Source organism: Electrona antarctica (assembly GCF_951216825.1).
Source record: "Electrona antarctica genome assembly, chromosome: 2".
NCBI lineage: Eukaryota > Metazoa > Chordata > Actinopteri > Myctophiformes > Myctophidae > Electrona > Electrona antarctica.
The window spans coordinates 44,723,558-44,748,570 of record NC_136807.1 but is presented as its reverse complement, the minus strand read 5'-3'; the positions used below and the strand labels follow the sequence as shown (position 1 = coordinate 44,748,570).

Below are 25,013 nucleotides of genomic sequence, written 5' to 3'. Positions count from 1 at the left end.
AACTCAGTTGTTGTTAGTAGGAATAAACACAGGCGCACCCGGATGGAGTGGAACGTAAAAACGCACGCACGCACGCATATAGTTGTAACCCGAAAAGGGTTCCCAAATTGCCATTTTACTGGCCAGGACAGCAGAGAATGACTGTGAAGACAGAGGGAATCACACACGTCGTGGCTTATGGCCTGAATTTGAACAAGACATGTTGTGTTGTGCATTATGTGGAATGCATACTGACTGCCTGAGCCTCGGACACCACATAACATTTAATCTACAATTCTACATCATCAGCCTATAATCTACAAGCTCAGAACACGTCACGCTGCGACGCGTCCTGTGAGCTTGTTGATTGGCTATTTTCGTCAAAGAGATTTGATGGAGAGGGAAAAGGAGGGGGGGTCAAGGATAAACCCCTGGGGGGTTTTGTTAACAAACCAAACAAACAAACAAAATAAAAACGATTATCTTTTTTCCTCATAAAACCACCAACAACTTTCAATAGGTATAGGCCAGACGCCTACTGTATACTATAGGGTACTTTACGCAAAGTCAAGCAGCCATATGCTACTTTGGGTTGGGGGGAGGGGGGGGGGGGTGACAGACTGGCCTTGTTTTGGCGATAAACAACAGCTGGCCATGCATATAAAGGTCTTCACATTCACACGCTATAGCCTAGATAGACGGATGGGGACAGTACATCTTTAAAACATCTTATGGGAATGTCAAAATTCACCTTCACAGATCAACCTTGCGGAGCTCGACGGGAGGATGGAGGGCATAAAATCAAACTCATCAGCGTTTGAGACGGGCCTGCTGAACTTCACCGTGCAGGCGTTGTTACTGTACCACGCTGACCGTCAGAAGGACGGCCCACGGGGTCCTCACAGGGTCATGTGACCTGGCTATGAAATGTCAAGAAACTCCATTTAGGTGATGTATCAACAGCAGTCAGCGTAATACAATAGAAAGAGAAAGAAACCACAGCAGCCCCTGAGCTGACTGACAGGAAGACAGAGCTAGGATAAGTGGTGTGTGCGCGTGTGCGTGCGCGCGTGGCTGCGCGCGTGCGTGTTAAGGGGGGGGTTTCGCCACATCCAATCGTAGCTCAGGGTCACAGGTAGCGTCCGTCACTAAAGGACAGGTGGGCCGAGGTGGGTTGCAACCAATAGACATGGAGGGAGCTAACCTCTTCCAAGCCCCCCCACCCCCCCATCTCCCCCCCAACCCCCACCACCACCACCCCTCCACCGGCAATTCTCTCAAATGTCACATCAAAATGGATCTCATTTAGGTGGGTGAAAGGAACCTGGCTCACCATTGCAGATGCGGGTGGACCTGGTGCAGGGCTGTGCCTGAACTCTACGAAATGCAGCAGGGAAGGGACGTGTTTTTTGTATGGTTCATGAAAAGGGCCCACGATTGCCATACATTTTTTTGTCGGTTCAATTTTGTTTTTTAACCCATTTAGGCCTGACGGAAAAAAAAGAAAGTCTTCTAAATTCTGACAGTTTTCTGAAATACCTCATGTTTCTGTATCAGTGGTGCTCAATATTTCAGTGAAGGACTCCAAAAATGATATGTAATTGGCCACCGACCCCCATCTGAAAATATGTTATTCCAGGAACCCCTCAGAAGCAAAGATTTGAGTTAAAAACGTTGGCTCTGAAAGATATTCAAAAATAGCAGACCTACAAGCTCGTAGCGCGCCACTCGGTGGCGCGCTACGAGCTTGTAGATCTGCTATTTTTCAATAGCTAAATTATAACATAACATTATAACACCAAAAGGGGTTCCCGCCCAGAATGGGTTAAAAATGTGAAAAAATAAAATAATTCAACAACCTTTGGGATTAATAAGGATCAGATATGAAGGATATAACAATGTCTCTGATCTTTGCACCGGGAACAGAGGGAGAAGAAGCTAATTCTGGAATGCTTGGTTCAAAGACAGTTTCTTTTTTTCTCCTATACGGAGAAGAAACGATCGTGTGGTTTCAGCCACGTTTCCTATTCGTATTCATTAGGAGGGAAATCACATAAATAAATAAAATATGTTGTCTCGTAGTCACCCCCACCCCCCACCCCCCACCTCCTCCGGAGAACATGGAAGCCCCAGTAATCACATATGGCACAATAGCTTGCCCATAATCCCCTTTATTTTTATTCTCATGATGTCACTCTCTTTAAGCCCTTTGCTTTATGAGTCGCAAACGAACTGGAGAGAGAGGAGGGGAGAAGGAGAGGAGAGAGAGAGAGAGAGAGAGAGAGAGAGAGAGAGAAAAGGAGAGGGAGGGGTGAAAACAAATGATGTGGATCCCTCATTGTTCTTTCTGTATGCCCTCATTCCAGTCGGGGTAATAAGAGAACATTGTGATTTACTGTCAGTGAAGCGCAAGAGTGCATCAGAGAGAATCCAGTGCGGCAGGGGCCATTAAAATAGATTTAACTTCCCACAGTATTAGGCCAGATGTCTACACTTCTATTATATTTCAATCAGCCATGACCTTGGTCTCCATATGATGAGAAAGATCACTAGGGGAGAGGGGAGGGAGAGCGAGGGAGAGAGGGAGAGAGAGAGAGAGAGAGAGAGAGAGAGAGAGAGAGAGAGAGAGAGAGAGAGAGAGAGAGAGAGAGAGAAGAGAGAGAGAGAGAGAGAGAGGGGGGAGGGGGGCGGAGGGGAGAGAGGAAAAAAAACACCCTTGGAAAACCAATAGAAATATCAAACTACTTAGTCCCACTAAATCCCTTTGCTCCACAGTGCTGCATATATAGCAGTGTAGAGAGAAAACGAGAGAGAGAGAGAGAGAGAGAGAGAGAGAGAGAGAGAGAAAGAAAGAGAGAGAGAGAGAGAGAGAGAAAGAGAGAGAGAGAGAGAGAGAGCGAGAGAGAGAGAGAGAGAGAAAGAGAGAGAGAGAGAAAGAGAGAGAGAGAGAGAGAGGGGCCCAGCCCGAAATAGATTTGCGGTTTCAAGTTCTCTTAAAAGAGCATATGAATCATTGAGTGCACTCTCACTACTGATAAGTTTCTGTTTTTTGGGAGCGCACTCCGCACTGTGCGTATTGGAAGAAGAGGGACTGCACGGAGAGAGCTAGGGGGTCAGAATTGCCTTGTTGTGTTCTCTCTAAGCTTCAAATATTAACCAAGAACATTAAAGATGAATCTGCTCATATTATTCCTAGACCCAGAACAAGAGATATGACACACAAATCTGCATTTTGCTCAAACCTAAATATCACATCACCGTGGCGTGGATCCCAGTCTATGCTTAAATGCACATTTCTACTCTTATAGTCTCTCGCTCATGGATTATCTATTCTGAACGAAAATCTAATGTTCTCTGTCTCTGGCTCTATAAGAGGTCATTGGAGATGAGCGTATCTGCTCGTTCTATTTTAGAGACTGATGGTAATTGGACTTATTGGCTGGCATGGACTGACCTACATAAAGAACATGCAATCTCTGCTTACAATCCTAATTTACAATCCCTCCCAGCATGGGAGGGGACGTTGCACTGATATTGCACTGATTGTCCTCCAGTGAGGCTTTCTTTACACTATTCCCTGATGTTTGAATGTAAAAAAAACAACAACAAAAACCACCCAGCCACTTACTAGACACACACTACACGTATACTAGATACACTACATATAGTATATAACTATGTATATATGTATACTACATAGTATCATTATTATATACTAGATAGTATATCTAGTCTACTATGTAAGGGATAATGGTTAATCACCCTGTTGGTGATTTATCTATCAACAATGACCCCCTAGTTATACATTATCCCGCTTATTACACGGCTACTTAATACATAAATTAATAAATTGACCCAAAACGAAGCATTTCCTTGCTTACGGTAATAAAATGAATGAATGAATGAAATGAAACGGTGTATTCCAAGTTGACCCCGCATAGCGCAACGAGTCGCCTCGGAAACAAGGAAGTGAGTGTTGATCAAATGGAATCCATTTCCGAGTATACTCCATCGTCTATTTCTCACTTCAAATGTTTTCAAAATCATTCTTGTGTGTTTCGGTCAGGTGGGCACAGGAAGGCCCACCTGGCCGAAAATATGGACTGACGACCATATATGGTGGCGTGACGGACGGATCGACTGACAGGTCCTGCAGGTTTTCATAGTAATCTGAGACCTACGGTCGCAATACAAATCTGCCTGATGGTGGCGCTATAACAGGCCGTTCTGGAGAGGTTCGGGGGAAACATACTCTCTCCCCATGCATGCCTTTGGCCTGCAGGCGGAGACAGAAATGTAGGTCCTATAGGACAGCGACAATATTCACTATGCACTCACCTTCCTCTTCCTATAGTCCACACTGTCCTGTCCTCTATTTAACCCATTCTGACCTGAGATCAGATTCTAAGAATGTCTTCTACATCCTGACAGTTTTCTGAAAAAGCTGTGTTTCTATGTCAGTGGTTCTTCGATTTTTCAAAAATAGCAGACCTACAAGCTCGTAGCGCGCCACTCGGTGGCGCGCTATGAGCTTGTAGATCTGCTATTTTTCAATAGCTAAAGCATAACATAATGCTAACACCAAAAGGGGTTCGCGCACAAAATGGGTTAAAGAGCAGATGGATGTCATACAACATACGTACATCTTTGAAAGCATAGCTAGGTCATAAGTCCTACTCTACATTCACAGGCTACCTACATCAGCGGTTCTGGACCAGGGGTCCGGGGACCAGCTGTGGTCCTTGAAGGGGATTTCAGGTGGTCCCCCAGCTAAATGATGGAGAGTTGGTAACCAAATGGACCCATACGGGTCCATTTAGTTTTTCATCTGCATTACTTAATTCAGAGAGAAGTCAAAACTATTAGAGAATGTAGAATAATTGTTACTTTGATCAACGTTTGCCTGTTATCTGTCCGGTGGTGCCAACATCAATGCATACAGCATGGAAATGTGGACATATTCTATAAATCTGCAATGCTATAAACCTCATCAAATGGTGGTCCATGGCTCAAATGCCAAATAAATAATGGGCCTTGAAATGAAAAGGGTTGAAAACAACAGACCTACATTGCTGGAGGACCTGATGAAGCTCATTACTATATTATACTATATATCCATATACAACTGCATCGAGGAGGCTCTCGTACATCATTTCTTCTTCCCTGTCTGACACAGCAGCACAGTGTTGCTAATGGAAATCACACCCGTGTGAACTGAGTGGTGTAAGGTCTTATATAGACTGATCAGCTGTGGTCTGACGTAATGTCTGACGTAATGAAATCACACCCGTCACCCGTGTGAACTGGGTGACCATAGCAACCATGCTCATTTTTTGGTACGAACAGACAGACAGACAAACAGACAGACACGTAAACTAACAAAGCCACTCAAAAATCACCACCCGCGTGAAGTGAGGGGCGCTCTTATCATCGTATATCAGCATGAAGTAACATGTCGATTTGCTCAGACACATATGACGTACATTCTCCTTTCATTGTCAATGGCAAATGTGACATGAGTTAGGACAAAAAGGTGTATATAGCCCCTCAAAAATCACACCTGTGTGAAGTGAGGGGCACTCTTATCATCGTACATCATCCATTCATTGTAAACGGGAATTTAATCTTTGTGTAGGACAAAAATAGCCGATTTGCTCGTCTACATATGACGTAAATTCTCCATTCATTGTCAATGGCCTTTAATATTTGTGTTAGGACATAAATCTACACTATAGCTGAATATAGGAATACACTTTTGGCAATTTATATTCTTAGAATACATGTTTTCTAAATACTATGCTGACGAGTCTTTGCATAAACGACTACCTTCAACGACAGCCTCAGCCAAATTAAATCGGCTCTTTCAATTGTCTATTTAAATGTATCCCCCGTTGTCTCATGCATCTCAGCTGTTCTTGAAGGGAGGAGAAAGAGAAAGGAGAGCGAGAGAAACTCCCATTGGCTGGACTGGGGGAGGTGGTGGTGAGGACTGGTAAAGGGAGGAGAGGTTAGTGGTTGTGCTGGGGGTATAATGGTGCACTGTGAGTCACGGAGCCTTCTGCACATCAGCATCGCCCACATTGTGTGTGTGTGTGTGTGTGTGTGTGTGTGTGTGTGTGTGTGTGTGTGTGTGTGTGTGTGTGTGTGTGTGTGTGTGTGTGTGTGTGTGTGTGTGTGGTGCCAGGGTGTACTGAGGTATCTCTGACTCAGGCAGCAAGAGAAACAGAGAGAGAGAGAGAGAGAGAGAGAGAGAGAGAGCGAGAGAGAGAGAGAGAGAGAGAGACACACAGAGAGAGAGAGAGAGAGAGAGAGAGAGAGAGAGAGAGAGAGAGAGAGATGGAAAGTGTTAGAGGGAAAATGAGGAAGAGTGAGAGGACATCGGAATAACATTTGAATGACATGTGTTTTACAAAAGTCGGCCTCCTGGTGGCGCTATAAAAGGCAGATGTGAAAAATGTCAAAGATATTCCTTGGCCTCTAGGGCGTGTCCATGCAAATGCGGGTATAGGTAAAATGTGAAATTCTGCCTCATGGTGGTGCTATAACAGGCCGTTCTGGAAAATGTGGGGCAGAGGTTCGTCGTTGGCATCCAGGGAGTGCGTGTGCAAAGTTTGGCATCGATTGGGCCAACGGTGCCGGAGTTTAGCTGTACACAGACGGACGGACACACGGACTGACGCAAAACATACTCTCCCCCATGCCTTCGGCCTGGTGGAGACAATGATGCAAAGAAAGCGAAAGAGAGAGAAGAGACTGACGGAGACAGAGAGAAAGCTTGTAGCCAACAAGTGAGGTTTGTATTCTAATCTAGAACATCAGCCACTGCTCTATTATCGAGTGAATCGATGGAGACACCAGGCTCAACAACCAGGAGAAGCACGGACACAAAGATACAAACAGGCTAAAACCTGCCGCTTGCTTCTCAGAAGAGACAGAGGCCTGCGTATTCTTCTTCTATATGGAACAAGCAGAACGAGAGGTGGAAAGAAGGACAAGAGACACGGATGGACTCGCTCTCTCCCCTTTCCTGACTGTTCTTGTCTTCCCTTCAAGCTCCCTCTCACCACTTCCTTCCCCTGTCTCCTCTCTCCTCCCTTTGAGATTTTTTTTTCTAATGTAATCCTGGGCGCTACACTTCCTCTGCCAACCTGGGGGGGGCAGCGGACTGACCTCATGCTTCCTTCTATGCATGAGGAGTCCAAGCTGCTCTTTTCACCTGACTGAATTTCCCTGGCCGGACGTAGCGCGTGGAAGGAACACGTTATTCCGAACAGTTCCTTTCCCCTCCATCAGGCGCCCCAGCTGGCCAGGGGGAGGTAGTTTAGAGACCAGGATTACTGCATGTTTTTTGTGAGGGTACCTATACCCTAGGGGACACGGGGAGAACATGCAAACTCCACATAGAAACGCCCTTTCGGCAACCCTGCCTTGGGTACAGTATGGGCACTGATGACGCGGAGGAGGGAACACGCCCCCAGCACCCACAGCGCCCCCAGCAGGAATCTAACCCAGGACCTTATAGCTGTGAGGCGACAGCACTACCGACTGTGCCACCGTGCCCCGTCCAGCTTTTAGTGTATGTTCACACACTTTGTCCTATACAAACAACAAATTCCCATTGACAATGAATGGAGAATTTTAGGTCTGAGCAAATAGACATAGTGTCTATTTTACGTCATGATGATGTACGATGATAAGAGCGCCCCTCACTTCACACGGGTGTGATTTATTTTCTTCCTGTTCCACATTTTCACGTTTGGCAGATTTAGTCAATGCTCGTATATATACACTACAGAGAAACTTGAGCCATAAAATGCATCAGTATGCGTATAAAGCTTTTATTCCTAGTTTACAACCATTAAAAGCAACCATTAGTGCAGAATGCTCGGGTCAGAGTCCTGATGTCAGCATAGAAAATGCAACACAATATTCATGTGGCCCTAGAATGACGTAGTGCGCAGTCTAATGCTGTCAGGCGATCAGAAATCTGCCTAACGATATGTGAGGAGACGTCGAAATATAAGGTATTTGTTAGAACAGCGGTGACGCAAGTCATTGCCCCCATATGAAGGAATTTAATTTTGTATTTCTTTAATAATTGTTTCCATCCGGTAGCAATGTAGCCGTGAGATTGTTGTCGTCAGTCTCTAGTGGAGTGAAGTGCTCAGAGACTGACTTGTTGTGAGTCTAGTAAGAGTAAGCAAATGTGAACATTTTTGTCGTAATTTTCTAGGTCGTCATTTTGAGGTCGTCATTCTTTTCGTCATTTTTGAGGTCGTCATTTTTGTCGTAATTTTTTAGGTCGTCATTTTTAAGGTCGTCATTTTTGTCGTCATTTTTTAGGTCGTCATTTTTGTCGTCATTTTTTAGGTCGTCATTTTTGTCGTCACTTTTGAGGTCGTCATTTTGAGGTAGTAATTTTTTAGGTCGTCATTTTGAGGTCGTCATTTTTTTGTTCGTCATTTGTGAGCAAGAGGGGAGGGGGGAGGGGAGAGGGGGAGGGAGAATGATGCTTGGTGAGGAAATAAGAAAACTGAGAGCTAAGGAGATTGGGGGCGGTGTGTGTGTGTGTGTGTGTGTGTGTGTGTGTGTGTGTGTGTGTGTGTGTGTGTGTGTGTGTGTGTGTGTGTGGAAGGGGCACATATAGACTGATCTTACTGCCCATAAACTCGATTGCAAATGGAACTCACTGGGGTATGGATTGTAGAAATGGGACAGGGAAGGCCTGGAAACACACAAATTACAAACATAACACGCACAGACAGACAGGCACTTTTACTTTATACACATGCATGCACATACATAAAAACTGAATGAACACGCACAAAGACACACTGGCATGCACGAAAACAAACACACGCTCACACACACACACAATATTCAGAGGCTGTGTAATCAGTCGAACAGATCGTCGTTGATTTGGGCCCCAATCAAAAACACTTCCTGTCTGTCACACTGGACTGATCTCCAATCAGTCTGACTCTGTTGTTTATTTATTTATTTACTGTGGAGGTTTGGGGAGAAGGGGAAAGGGGACATGCAGTCACCCTTGATCCAAAGGGAGAATGCAGAGAGAGACCTGAAAGAATACATAGACCACGATGCATTCAGGGATGGTGACAACCATGTTGCTTTCAAGGCCAAACATGTGAATGCATCATGCCATCAAGACAAATGTTCTGTAATCACTCAACATTAATATTTAGTATATCATTCAATACACTGTATTATGGCATTAAATACAGTATTACATTGACGAATATTCTCTGTCAATCATCATAATGGAATTGTTGAATAATCCTCAATTCCTGTTAAGCGTTAAGATAAATTCCATAATAGCATAATGTAGTCCTCTATATACTGTGGGTAGAGACAGTACATGACGTTGTTCAAATAAATCGCCCGCCCAGTTCTTTCATTCCATAGGGTTGGATAACAAAATAACAAAGTAGAAAGTGGAATGCAAACCTCCGCCAGGAGGCATGCCCCAATAATAATAATAATAATAACAATAATAAATTAATAAACGCTGATATTTGTTAACACAATAAATGCTAACCCTCTAGGGGGAATAGTGGCGCCAGTGCCCGAAAAAACTGTGAAACTCCAATGAAGAAAGGCTCCCTGACTAACTACGTGCTGTAGCTCCCATACAGCTGTTATTATTAGGCATGGAGGGGAAGCAGTGCCCAGCGCAGCGCTAGCATCAGCGCTAGCATCAGCGCTAGCTTAGCTTGTTTTCAAGTTTGATAAGATCCTAAAGATGCCAGATTGTCTCATTTTGAGCAGAAAAAGGAGTAATAAGCGTGCACGTGCACGTCGGATCCGTGTGTAGGCTGTCTAATATGTGAGTAAAAGCAAAATAAAAAATATATTATTTTTAATTATTGGATTAAATGACATTAAAGAAAGACAGATTTTTACGTTCTGGCACAGGCGGGGGTGGAGAATAAAATGTTCTTGGCATACTGTACATTTAGTAAATTTGAATGCAGAGAAGTAACTGTTTAGAACATAATGAGGTTTCCACCCGACAGAGACGATACCTACGGAGGATACCGCCAGCTGACTGGATGCACTAATCACATCTACAAGTTGGACACCACCACAATGGTTGTCTTTAATTAACACCAGAGGCACTCCGGAAGGGAGGGGGAGACAGGGAGAGGGAGGGAGGGATGGAGGAACAAGAGGAATGGAGGGAGCAATGCAGAGCAGAGCAGAGCAGAGAGAGAGAGAGTCTATAATATATTATAACCCGGAGAGGGAGAGCGAGGGAGCCTATTTCACCCTTGCAATAACAATTTACAATTTAGGCATTTAGCAGACGCCCTTAATCCAGAGCGATTTACAGCAAGCAATGTAAAACACAATAATACATTAAAATGCATAGCGACAGTGTAGTGTCTCAGTAATCTAGGATCATCAGTAAACCACAGAACCGCATCGGTCTAAACATTACAATATCAAAACATAAATAATATTTATATTGAAACTATACAAACTACAGGATGCCAACAAATGAACCTGGCATCATAACTAAATTACATGTAGTGGCCGAAGCCCTATATACTTCTGTGTCACAACTGGTTACTGACGGCTAGGAGGTTGTTCAGACGTGTGCTCTCTCTAATAACTGCAGAACAAACGTTTTGTTGAGTTGATAAATGATATTTATTCTCACCGTTGTCCTAATACTTCAGTAAGAAATGAATACATAAATAAACCGTCAAACACAAAGATATTATCGAGTCAGACCACAGCTCCTCCAATGGCTAAATTACATTTTAACCTGTGCTAGGGCAAGTGCTACGGGCAATAACCTGACCAGGGCTGCAGGGCCACCTGAAGCTGAATGACACGTGGCAAGGAGTCACGATGTCAGCGCAATAACCTCGGCTTGTAATGAATAAATCAAGACAATCTGACTACTCCATATGTGCTCACCAGAAGAAAGAAAAAAACAACACACACACACACACACACGCACACACACACACACACACACACACACACACACACACACACACACACACACACACACACACACACACACACACACATCGCAACAGCTTAAACAATATCGCTATACGATTGATCCGTGCTATATACACAGATTGAAGGTATTGTTATATACATTTCAGGAAAAGGCGTACACACTGTACAGTGCTCGAAACCTGTGTTTGAATCATTGACTTTATGTATAAACGGTTTGAATGACGGGATTGTGTCGGCGAGCATGCATACAGTACCACATGGGGGCCCCCCGAAAGCTGTTTCTGTTTAGTGGTTTTCTCTCTTTTAACCCATTCTGGGCGGGAACCCCTTTTGGTGTTAGCATTATGTTATGCTTTAGCTATTAAAAAATAGCAGCTCTACAAGCTCATAGCGCGCCACCGAGTGACGCGCTTGTAGGTCTGCTATTTTTTTTTTATCGTGAAAATGTGGCACAAATTTGGAATATATATTTTTTCAGAATGAACGTTTTTAACTAAAAATCTTTGCTTCTGGGCGGTCCCTGGAACAACATATTTTTTGATGGGGTTCAGCGGCCTCTTACATACATTTTTTGGGTTCCTTGACATGAAATATTTAGCACCACTGATACAGAAACATGAGGTATTTCAGAAAACTGTCAGGATTTAGACATTTTTTTAATTTCGACGTCAGGCCAAAATGGGTTAAAAGCCCAGAGATGTTATGTGTAATGCAATCTCCGGCCTGTGTGTCAAACTGCTACCTCAGTGTGTACGCCATGGAAGACCTCAGACATGCACACAAAGGAGACTCTGTTCTGACCACATGCACCTTTTCTTTTCACAGACACACAGTATCTGTGCGCTATACGGCGGACAGCTAAGTGTGAATTAAGATTTCCCATATTAGCCACTTCTTATGCCCTATAGCAGTGCTTCATAAACTGTTTCATGCCACGGAGGCATGCGGTCCCCCAAATTGATATGTATTTGGCCGCGGACCCCCTTCTGAAAAGGTTTTGTGTTAGGGACCCCCCCCAGAATGATATTTTTCAAAAATAGCAGATGTACATTGTAGCCTTGTACATCTGCTATTTTTGAATTAGCCAACTGGATAAAATAGTTAAAATGATTGTGATGTTATATTACGTAACTACTTTTGCTGGGGACCCCCTTCCCCCCCCCCCCCCCCCCCCCCGGACCACCACTGCCCTATATAGACTGCCGTACCACGGATAGCGAAAAATAACCGATCTACAAGCTCACAGCGTTGCGTCACGACATCTGGAAATGTCTGGTGTTGGACGTGTTGGCCTATAATGACATGACCAAAATAGGGGGGCAGCCAAGTTGTAATGTGGTTAAAGGGGGTAACGTATGGGATCGTGCCCCGCCGCTATGTTGGACTAAGACCACCATTAATTGTACTGTGCACTGATGCATGTCTTTTCTACAGAACAGAGGAATAGTAGTGTTCTGTGTTGCATATGCCCACATGGATTCAATAGGACAGTGGTTCTCAGACTTTTCCATGTCAAGGACCCCCAAATTGACACGTATTAGCCCACGGACCCGCATTAGAAAATATATGCCAGGGACCCGCATAAGAGAAGATTTGTACGGCTCTTAGCAGTGATTCTCAACCATTTTAATTTCAAGGACCCCCAGATTTACATGCATTAGGCTACGGACCCCCATTTAGTGGCATTTCTATCTCCGGGACCCCAATTTATATTGTAAAATCACTGTAAATTTAACTCTGAGAGTGTACAAATGGAACCAAATGGACCGTGCACTCTCAGAGTTACAGATCCATGAGGGTCCATTTGGTTCCTAAATATCCATTCAGCTGGGGACCCCCTGGAACTCCCTCAAGGACCACTGAGAACCACTGCAATAGGATATGTGAGAACACTGAAGAACAGGATGCTTGCAAAAGGCAAATCATTCTGAACGCAAAGCTTTGTGGAATGCGTGAGAAAGAAGACATTGTAAAGTACATCACATTGTGTACAAACAGGAATGTACTGTAGACAACGTGCACCCAGCATATCCATTAGCCAGCTAATCACCATCGCAAACAAGTGCATGGAAAGTCACCATATACAAACCTCCAATTTGTCTCATTTAACTTCAAAGGCAATCCATATACAGCAAATAAATGCACAGCTAACACAGGCAATTAAGCGTCAATTAAGAAGTAATTGCCTTGCTTTTCACAAACACATGCAAAGGCAGCCGCTGTACTAAATGTTTGCGTTTGCGCATTTAGACAAAAATACAGATATAGCTGTGATGCTGTGCTTTGTATGGTATTTATTAGGAATTGTTGATTCTAAAAGGGCTGGCCTCCAGGCATTCTGCTCACCAGGATATTGCATGGGACTCCAGAGAAAAGCATCAAATTAATCGTCTATCTGTCTAATGTTTTATGTGGCACATTTAAAAGCTAGGCTGAGCACCACACAATGCAGCCTTTCTTGTTTGTAAGAAAACAAGTCTTCTTATAGTAACTCTTCTAGTCAGTCTTGTGAAAGGAAAGGGAACAATGAACTACTAGCTTGACCCTGTGGGAGGGTCTAACAGGGGTCTTCTCGGACGGAGCATGTGGGCTATTTTGACTCCACTGACAGAACGTCAACTGCAACGGACATGTTTTGAAAAGCCCGAAAAGGCCTCACCCCGGCTAAGAAGGTGTTTGTTGACATAACATTGGCAACCTGGAGTAGGTGTCGATGATTGACATATGACTGCCGTGGTAGACCTAACTACAAAGTTGGACATTTATCCCAATTAGCAGGCAGCGAGCGAGCGTATGCAAAGTGACATAATTGGGGCAACTAACTGCACAGGCTATGTGCCTAACGAGGGTGGACCGCATGCCTGTGATGTGTGCTATAAGTAGACAATAAGCCGCTAAAGCTCCACCTCGACCCCTCATTATAGTCACTCAATCCTCACATCAAAGGAGACACAACCTCAATATTGCACTGTGTGTGTGTGTGTGTGTGTGTGTGTGTGTGTGTGTGTGTGTGTGTGTGTGTGTGTGTGTGTGGTGTGTGTGTGTGTGTGTGTGTGTGTGTGTGTGTGTGTGTGCCTGCGAGTGTGCACATGTCTGCAGGTACTGTATACTTGCATATGCATTCAGTGGGTACTGTATGAGCATGTACAGTAGATGACTGCAGGGCACTGGTGTGTATGTTTGAATAGGTACTCACGCACGTCTGCGTGCGTGCGTGCGTGCGTGCGTGCGTGCGTGCGTGCGTGCGTGCGTGCGTGCGTGCTCAGACCTCTCAGTCACGCGGCCATGGCCCTGTGTGTCTGTCTCTCCAATGGTATTAAGTAGGGTGCTAATTGACAAGGAGCCGCCACCTTGTGATGTTTTGTCGGAACATGAAGGCCCCTGCCTGCCGCTGGATCAACAAAATGCTGGAACTCCAAACTCTGCCATATGTCCTGCCATGTGTTCTTCACTAGCAGCTGGGACCACTCTGCTGCACCCCTCCTGGGCCCAGCGAGCGCTGCATCCCTGGCCTGAAACGCAACCTCAGATCACGGCTGTTTTAGTGGCATGTCTTGTTGTAGATTAGTTCTGCCGGGACACTGTCACATCAGCCATTTTATTTTATACATTTCATTTTCTCCCCAATTTAGTTATTGCCAATTTCGCCATGTGTACTAGTATATTCCCCGTCACTGCCAACCCCTCCTGTTTGGTTCGTGGATGGTGTAGGCCAGGGGTCCTTCAAGGTTTTTCAGGCCAAGGACCATTAATAGCTGAGAGAGAGCGATGAAGCAGGGAACCCCCACTACATATTGTATAACATTGTGTTGCAGAAACATTTTCATCGATAGTTTCATAGACTTGTTTGACAGCTCTAGCATCAGTGTTTGACGTCAATGTGTATTTTTAGACATTTAACCACTTAAACTAGTGTCAATACTTTACCAAACCTCTTTACCAAAAATAGCTAATTTGCTATTTTTTGGCTAAAGTTCTCCTCAGAATAGTAGCCTGGAAAGCAGACTAATGGCCATGCCAGGCTATCAGAATAGGGACACTGGGATTCAAGTGGTAAACCCTTTTGATGCCACCATTAATAAATGTACTGCTTCTGACGGAAGGTGTCCGCCAGTTGGAATCCAACCGGCAACTGCTTCTGGCGTAACGTTCCGTCTGATAAGCTTTATTATTGATATCAAACCGGATCGCTGACTCCATTTTTTTTTTGGTTTGGCCTTTCCTTCTTTAGCGATCCTAGACCGGATTGCGCAACCGCGCTGCGTTCATCTCCCTTTATACAGGCTGACTAAAAAGCTGAATAACTCGAAATCTACGGAGCTCTCCATGGTTTGGATGGATGAAACGCACGATGTTCGGAGGTCTTTGCTGATTATCTGGTGATCTAGATGGGAACCTTTTTTATTTTTTCCCACAAAATACTACCCCAGTATCAACTAAAGGCTTTTTTCTTGATTAAATTTAATTCACTGGAATATAAGAATGCACAAATTTGTTTCGTTTTGTTAGTCGTAATAGCACAAAATGGCGTAAGCCGTCTTACCTGGTTTGGTGACCGAAACTCCTGGTTATTTTCATTCATGTACATGTTGTCACCATCAAACTAAGGGAAAAGAGGAGAGAGAAAAAAGACATTTAAAAAAAAAAGTGGCATTCTTAAACAAACAAATAAAAACACAGGAGAGGAAAGGCTCTTTACGGGTGGGCTCAAGTGTGAGCCTAATGACTTTGTCGCTTTGGTTAAACCTCGCCATGGCACGGCATCGTGGGTAATTACTGTTCTTCGGAGGGCCGATAATTAGGCTAGATGAGCCCAGTGACGAGAGATGGGCTTTCCCCTGTGGGCTCTCTACCTCTGTGCGTGTGTGTGTGTGTGTGTGTGTGTGTGTGTGTGTGTGTGTGGTGTGCGTGTGCGTGTGCGTGTGTGCGTGTGTGTGTGTGTGTGTGTGTGTGCGTGTGTGTGTGTGTGTGTACGTGCGTGCGTGTATGTTTCTGTGTGCACAGTGGTAAGGGTGTGAATGAGCCTGCAAGACTGACTCCCCTGTGTTGTGAGTGCTGTGAAACCAATATGTTTGTCTCTGTGTAAGTGTACACGAGCACATACGTGTGTGTGTGTGTGTGTGTGTGTGTGTGTGTGTGTGTGTGTGTGTGTGTGTGTGTGTGTGCGCCTGTGCTGCAGCGAGGGCATACCAGTGTTAATCAGGCATGGAGAGAACACTTGCTACAGGTGCCAAAGCACTGCTAGATAGAAAGTTAGCACCTAACAGCCAATGACCCCTGACCCCAGGTTGCCTGGGAAACAACCCCAGCTATCTAGACAGAGGTTTTGTTCCACTTTTGCTTTGGCAATGTAAACAACAATGTGTGTTGGAAGATGAACAATATGTTTTGAGTCCCCAAATGTTTATGAAAATATACTACGGTGATATTACATTCTAAAAAATGTTGACGTCCTCACTTGCACCAGTTTTCAGTTGGCTAAGAATGAGACCAAATTGACACACAAATGGACAAGTTCCATTTTCATCTGGAGTGCTATAGTTCCTGAAGGAGTCTGTCTGGGTGAGTGAGTAATACAGAGCTATTTGCTGAGATGACCTTGGCTCTTGTTCAACAGCATCAGGCATTGTTATACAATGTTTTTCGTCTAAAGGAATGAACTCTGACAGGACGGGGTGACAATGTTCATGGGCCAAATGCACCCACGTAATGCATGCAATGTATGCACATCAATACACACAGTGCATATGGGCCGTATATGGAAACATAGCCATCGCATGAAGGCCCCTTTTTGTTTGTTGACTGGAGTCATTCTTTGAATAGCGACGTAATATCTCTGCATACAGACGACAGGCAGAGGAAAACATGATCAAACTAGACAACATTCCATGTGAAATTCCTCAGATATGAAGATACAGAGGCCTTTTCATTTGGGGTGGTCCTCCTTTATGTCTACAGAGAAAAAGAGACTGGAGGTCTGCAAGATAAACACAGGTTGAATATCAGTGAACACAAATGGATCATAGGATACCTGTGAAAATGATGGCCGACCGAGAGGACTAATGGAGGGAAATGGGCAGATGAAACCCAATACCCTCGTTGGCAGAGAAAGAACTCTAGAAGTAGCTAAATGAGCATACGAGAGAGAGAGTGAGGGAGAGAGACAGACAGAGTGAAGAAGAAAAAGGATTAGGTTGAGTCAAGGTGGGGTGGAGTCTGGAAACATGCATTTGTACAGTTGGGTGCCACCGATATTGTCCCTTATCATTTGACCCATTCAGGCCTGACCTCAAAATTTAAAAAAATCCTTCTAAATCCTCCAGTTTTCTGAAATAAATATTTTCACGATTTTTCAAAAATAGCAGACCTACAAGCTCGTAGCGCGCCACTCGGTGGCGCGCTATGAGCTTGTAGATCTGCTATTTTTCAATAGCTAAATTATAACAATGTTTAAAACACCAAAAGGGGTTCCCGCCCAAAATGGGTTAACTGTCCTTTTGCGCAGATCACGCAAACCTCAGCAAAAAGAAAAGGACAATATCGATGGCCTCCAACTGTAGGTTGAGTCAAGGTGGGGTGGAGTGAAAGAAACAGAGGGTGAGACAAAGGGTGAGGTAAGATAGAGGGAGAGAGTTGAGGAATGAATAGGGGGAAACGAAAGAAAAAGTGAAAAAGAAGAAAGATGAATAAAAAAAGATTGAGTGGGTGACAGAAAGAGGAGGAATGGAAAGAGAGAGCGAAGCCTGATACATATATAAGACCGCTTCGCAACACGGAACTAGCCGACCTAAAGCTCTCAATGCATTGCATACAGGGGTGGGCAACTTTGAAGATGGAGAGGGCCACTATATTTCCACACTCACTCCAGAGGGCCACATTGCATATTACTGTAAAATAGCCGATCTACAAGCTCAAAACGTGTCGCAGTGCGACGCTATTTTTCAATCGGAATCCTGAAAAGTAACATTTTTATTTAATTTCAAATGCCATAATGGACATAAAAAAGGCAATAACACTGTAATACTACTCATTAAGCTACTAATTTTGAATGAAGTAATTAAAGTGGGTCATGTTTACAGTATTGTGATATTAACCTGAGGGCCACATTAAGTGAAGGTGGGGGCCGCATGTGGCCCCCGGGCCGCCAGTGGCCCATGCATTGCATACGTGATGCGTTGTGTTGGGAGCTTGTAGCTCTGCTATCACGGTACGCCACAGCTTCGTGCGACAGAGCCTAAAGGGAGAAATGACTGCACATTATCTCTCCCTATCGACTGGGGAGAACGAGAGACTGACTGCCTCGGGCCTCATGCTTGGCTAATGACGCATCTTTGGAAACCCTTGTGAAGATGCTCTTGCTTATTCTATAATGATTATGTTCGCAATTCGACGCCATAAACTCTTGAAACCAAGGCAAGGGCCACGTACGCGGTATTAGCATCTCGTGCCAATCATAATTAGCCCCGGCAGAACTATACCATTAATGAAGAAATATTCAAGCTTGCTTAAAGAGAGAACCCAGGAGCGCTAACAAGCCTTTGTGGTGCCTGCTGACAGATCGGAGGAAAAAGAACAAGAAACAATGAGGTAGTAGCATCGTTTGATAAAACCATAGACAACAACAAGTGACTAGAGCCTGATTTATGCTGTACTTAGTTGCGCACGGGTGTTGCACAACAGGCATGTATCTCTCTATATATATATATATATATCTATATATCTCTATATGCTCAAAATGTGTTGCACATGTGACGCATTGTTATCTTGTAGATTGGCTATTTTCGGTGTGCATACACCTGTGCACCGGCACCACCGAGTACAACTCAGGCGCGTAGGGCTTTGAGAGGGCCGAAGTGATATTGACCTTGGTGACACAGCTGCAATAAATGCTTCACTCCTCACATGAAAGCCTCTTGTCGTCGCCTAACTGAGCAATTCCATTCCATTGAAATCCGCTCCGATACCACTGGTGACGCAAAGTCATTTCGAGGGGTTCTTCAGGAAAAGAGTATACAGTCGATGAATAGTAACCTTCTTTTTTTTCTCCTTTTTTTGCAGCCGTAAAATACTGCCAGATCTTGAGCTCCATCTCTCCTTTTGAAAGCTGACGTCTGCAGCAAACCGCCAACAGAGCATGATGCCCTATTAGTGTTCTTTCAGCTCCAAGGGTAGGAATGGATTCGGAGTATTCTCATTTTAACCCAATTACCTCGACGAAGTACTATATTCACCAACAAGGCCCCAAGACAGCCTTGGAAAGGTCAGCCATTTTGTGCGTCAACATGGCCGCCCATATATTGCAACGTACAGCTGTTCTCTATGTAGCCCCTCTATGTGCACTGCCTTCCTCTCCCATTTAAAATGCCAATTTATCCTCAGCGCAATGCTATCAGCTCTGCCATTACTCCACATTCACTGCAGAAATCATCCTCTCTCTCTCTCTCTCTCTCTCTCTCTCTCTCTCTCTCTCTCTCTCTCTCTCTCTCTCTCTCTCTCTCTCAGAATCTCTCTCTCTCTCTCTCTCTTTCTCTCTCTCTCTCTCTCTCTCTCTCTCTCTCCCTCTCTCTCAGAATCTCTCTCTCTCTCTATCTCTCTCTCTCTCTCTCTGTTGCTGATGCTTTCTCCCTCCCGTTTTCCTCTTGTTCACTCCCTCTTTCTCCTTCCCCCTCTCTGCTCCTAACCTCTATGTTTCTCCTCTTTCTCCTTCCCCCTCTCTGCCTCTGCTCCTAACCTCTATGTTTCTCCTCTTTCTCCTTCCCCCTCTCTGTCTCTGCTCCTAACCTCTATGTTTCTCCTCTTTCTCCTTCCCCCTCTCTGTCTCTGCTCCTAACCTCTATGTTTCTCCTCTTTCTCCTTCCCCCTCTCTGCCTCTGCTCCTAACCTCTATGTGTCTCCTCTTTCTCCTTCCCCCTCTCTGCCTCTGCTCCTAACCTCTATGTTTCTCCTCTTTCTCCTTCCCCCTCTCTGTCTCTGCTCTTAACCTCTATGTTTCTCCTCTTTCTCCTTCCCCCTCTCTGTCTCTGCTCTTAACCTCTATGTTTCTCCTCTTTCTCCTTCCCCCTCTCTGCCTCTGCTCCTAACCTCTATGTTTCTCCTCTTCTCCTTCCCCCTCTCTGCCTCTGCTCCTAACCTCTATGTTTCTCCTCTTCTCCTTCCCCCTCTCTGTCTCTGCTCTTAACCTCTATGTTTCTCCTCTTTCTCCTTCCCCCTCTCTGCCTCTCCTCCTAACCTCTATGTTTCTCCTCTTTCTCCTTCCCCCTCTCTGCCTCTCCTCCTAACCTCTATGTTTCTCCTCTTTCTCCTTCCCCCTCTCTGTCTCTGCTCCTAACCTCTATGTTTCTCCTCTTTCTCCTTCCCCCTCTCTGTCTCTGCTCCTAACCTCTATGTGTCTCCTCTTTCTCCTTCCCTCTGTCTCTGCTCCTAACCTCTGTTTCTCCTCTTTCTCCTTCCCCCTCTCTGTCTCTGCTCCTAACCTCTATGTTTCTCCTCTTTCTCCTTCCCCCTCTCTGTCTCTGCTCCTAACCTCTATGTTTCTCCTCTTTCTCCTTCCCCCTCTCTGTCTCTGCTCCTAACCTCTATGTTTCTCCTCTTTCTCCTTCCCCCTCTCTGCCTCTGCTCCTAACCTCTATGTTTCTCCTCTTTCTCCTTCCCCCTCTCTGCCTCTGCTCCTAACCTCTATGTTTCTCCTGCACCTCCTTCTCGCTCCTCTCTGTGTACAACCCTCTCTCCCTTACTGTCCTCTCTCTCTCTCTCTCTCTCTCTCTCTCTCTCTCTCTCTCTCTCTCTCTCTCTCTCTCTCTCTCTCTCTCTCTCCCTCTCTCTCTCTCTCTCCCTCTCTCTCCACTGGGTCCAGGCATCTCTTTCTCATCCCTGGTCTAATTGGGCATTCTGCCTGAGACAAGGGCCTCATTAAGCAGTAATTACACACATGTTGTTTTCGGCAAACATCTCTATTTGGATTGCTTTGCATGGTAATTGTTCAGCGGGGACCACTGCTCGCAACGCTTCTCTCCGCAACGCACGTGGTGCAGGAGAGCAGACAGAATAAAGACATAGAGACAGGGAGGAGATGCAAAACGAGAGGGGGAGAGAGAGAAAGAAAAAATATATATATATATATACCAGGCTGAGGGACAGAGTCAAATTGAGAAATAATAAATGTGTAAATGAGTGGAGTAGGGGGGTGTCAAAAAAAAAAAGAATGGATTAACTATGAAGAAAAAAGGGATTAACTATAGTGATAAAGAGAGCAGAGTGATGGTGCCATGACGATAAATGGGTGGAGAAAGGGAATAAATAAATGAGAATGGAAGAGTGAGTGAGGGAGAGAGAGAGAGAGAATGACTACGACTGAGACAAGACAGATAGACAGACAGGCAAGAGAGTAAATGAGGGAGAAAGTGAGTAGTGGGGAGAGAGAGAGAGAGAGAGAGAGAGAGAGAGAGAGAGAGAGAGAGAGAGAGAGAAATAGACTGAGAATAAAGAGAGAGAGAACGGGAGAGAAAGAGAGAGACAGAGAGAGAGAAGACCCAGAAGTAGGTCACGCCTCACCATCATCGACAAAGCTGAGTGCTTCAAAAATAATGAAGCCACAAGGTGGAAGTAATGCTAACTAGCGATTCTAGGGAAAACATGTAATATTTACACAGTGCTAATGGTGGAATACAATGCTGGAATCTTTTCATCTTGGAGTGCAGTGGAGAAAGAGACTGTTTATGACAGGATAACGCAGGAAAAATTACAGACTCCCATTGAAGACCGGGTTTTGATTGATGGGCAATTCATATAAGCTCTCTCTCTATAATGCCTTCTAGGCAACATCTGTTTGTGAAGGGGGTGGGGTGGAAGGGGGAGGGGTGGAAGGGTGTTTGCGGCGAGCGTGCGCGTGTCCACGAGCGCGCACGCGCACAGACGCCAGTGTAATACCATTTCTGTCCAGTCATTAGAATAAAAAAAACACCCATTTACCTAGCTTAAAAGACCCAACCAAAAACAATGGAAGTCCCTCATTTTTACTTTTGGGAATTGATTTGTTTGCACGTGAAACTACAGTATGTGACTATATAACAGTATATAGTACAGTACTACTGTATAGTACTGTATGTATGCAGAACTTTCAGGTTCTGTACATACAAAGGAACCATACTGTACCGCTTCACCCCCGAATCAACAATCTCACAGATCATACCACTGTAAAGCAGCTCCACAATGCCATGACACTCGCACAGAAGACACACAAGCAAACTTTCAGAACTTTTACATTTATATAAGGGAACAACCTATAAGCAGAATGTGTAATACTTGTGACTTTAAAAGCCTTTGCCGGTACACTAAGTCTCTAAAAATAATTCTCTCACCGAGCGGAATTAATAAGCCCTGCACAGTACACAGCCATTCTGTGAAGAAAGGGGTGCGGTGTGTGTGTGGTGGGTGGGGGGGGGGGGGGGGGGGGGGGGGGGGTTGGGGGGGGGGGGGGGTGGGGGGGCTCATGTAATATGTATGCCTGTTTGAGCACCCTTCTTCCTCATCTTCTCTTCTCTTCTCTTCTCTTCTCTTCTCTTCTCTTCTCTTCTCTTCTCTTCTCTTCTCTTCTCTTCTCTTCTCTTCTCTCTCTTCTCTTCTCTTGCATTTTCCATATCCCCCTCACTCTCTTCTCTCTGTCTCTCTGCCTACCGTTCTCTCTGTCTGTGCAATTAGCTGTAGAAGGGACCTAGCGTATACCTCAACCTGAGAGACAATGTGCCACTGAATTTTGATGGCGCCCCAACTTGTCACTCCTGGTTCAAAGAGAGACTAGAAGGTGAGACAGACAGACAGACAGACAGACAGACAGACAGACAGACAGACAGACAGACAGACAGACAGACAGACAGACAGTTTCAAGGAAGCCATAGACTAGAGAATAGAGACATACAGTAGAGAGACTGTGACTATAGTAACAATTCTGATATTGTACCACGCCCCAAGCAAACAATGAGCATAAGCAAACAATGAACATGGCACACACACACACACACACACACACACACACACACACACACACACACACACACACACACACACACGCACACACACGCGCGCGCGCGCGCGCACGCACGCACACACACACACACACACAAAGCCCATAAAGAGCACAGCCCGTGGCCATGGCGACACATGCTCTGTTGTCGTTAGATAAGGGAAACAGGGCCTCTTCCTGGGTGTGAGTGTGATCGTGACTACACACACACACACACACACAAAACCACAGTCACAGAGTCGCACAGCTGTGGCAGCGTTAAGGTTGTGTCCACCAAATCCAAGCACCGATCTTACTGCATGTGACCTCACCTTTGTTATCCGTGTTCATTCATTTTCATATGCAAAAGTTGTATCTTCATCTGAACATATTGTACAGCAGTACTAGTAGTACTCAGATAAACGACAACCATCATTTGCGAACAAGATACGCGGATCCGTCGGTGGGACTTTTGATGGAAATCTGTTTTGGAATTCACTGGCCTGTTGCCATCCTCGAAAGTGCATTTGTATAGAGCAGCTCATTACTCTAGTCTACAGAAGAAGAAGGACCACTTCCAAAAATCGCCCAAATAAATATCTGTAACCGCCGTGCCTATTCAAACCCGTCTCACAGAAGGAAATGTTTTGTTCTCACTGTCGCCGATGGTGTGATCAATCAGATCACATCTAATGTGAACATCAACGCTGTCTGCTATGATTAGAACTACACCATTCTAAATAAGTTAACCCCCCCTCTCTTCCATTCCACCTCCTAGCCACTCCTCCTCCTCTTCTCTCTCTTATCAGACAACAGCTTGAGGAAGGAAAAAAAAAAACCCAACAGAAACAGCAACTTTATAGTGTTCTTTTAAACGTACAAGTACAGTACTGTCTGTATATGCAGGTTCCCACTCTTTCCGGTGGTATGTTGAGACGTATAAAAATAAGAAAGGGGGGTGGGCTGAGATAGGTGTCACTCACTCACGCTCTCTGGCACAGGAAGAACCACAAAAAGAGAACGACTCAACAGCAGAAAGATGGTGAGAGAGATTGAGGAGTGTGTGTGTGTGTGTGTGTGTGTGTGTGTGTGTGTGTGTGTGTGTGCGTGCGTGCGTGTGTGCGTGCGTGCGTGCGTGCGTGCGTGCGTGCGTGCGTGAGTGTGTCTGAGACAGGAACTCAACAAAGTCTAACGCCTGATTTATACTTAGTTGCACCAGGAACTAACAGATAAATGGAAAATGGTGCATTTATATAACGCCATTATCCAAGGCTCTTTACAGAGATCACCCATTCACACACACATTCACACAAACCATGCAAGGCACCAACCTGCACATCGGGAGCAATTAGGGGTTCAGAGTCTTGCTCAAGGACACTTCGACACTAACTCTGGGGGAGCCCGGGTTCGAACTTGTGGCAGCGGTGGCCGAACGGATAGCGGAGCGATCTTGATACCGGAAGGTCGCCAGTTCGAATCAGCGGTCCGACACGTTAAAATTACCACCGCTGAAGTGCCCTTGAACAAGGCATTGAACCACTACGATGAAATGTGTTCTATGAGCAGGGCCTGGCTGGAAACAAGTTCTTGAGCTTAGCCCAGATACCCTGGGTAAATATAGTAATCAATCATTTCAACTGGGAACCTTTCGGTTGCCATCCGGTCACTCTACCCCTGAGCCACCGCAGCAGATCTAGGAAATAACAGATCTATAAGCTATAGATATAGCTCGGCTATTTTCGCGAGCAACTCCTTCCGTCTTTCTTTAAACTGCAGAGAGTGTCACCTCATATATTACGCTGATACGCTGCGCTGAAATCTGAGTCCATTAGTACATCGGTATATCTATGATCCATCAAACAGACCTGATTTAAATAAAACATCATCTTCTAATTTCTAAAATAGATTCTTCTGACAGCTGGCTATGAGCGAACCCGGTCAGAAGGTTTTACGCGTGGCTCATACAAAGACAGATAGATATATAGGTAGTGTATATACTGTACCGTATAATATCCTGTACTGCTCCATTGTGAACAGT

General features: G+C 45.0%; 1 protein-coding gene across 3 annotated transcripts in view; it reads right to left on the bottom strand.

Annotated features, from left to right (window-relative positions):
• Positions 1-25,013, bottom strand: part of LOC306914643 (TOX high mobility group box family member 2-like) — a 166,355-nt gene that overhangs the window by 42,624 nt on the left and 98,718 nt on the right. For all 3 annotated transcript variants that reach the window (XM_079491789.1, XM_079491787.1, XM_079491788.1), the window contains one exon: positions 15,521-15,580. In XM_079491789.1, coding sequence (XP_079347915.1) covers positions 15,521-15,565 — 45 coding nt within the window. In that variant the 5' untranslated portion in view covers positions 15,566-15,580. The remainder of the gene's footprint in view (positions 1-15,520; positions 15,581-25,013) is intronic.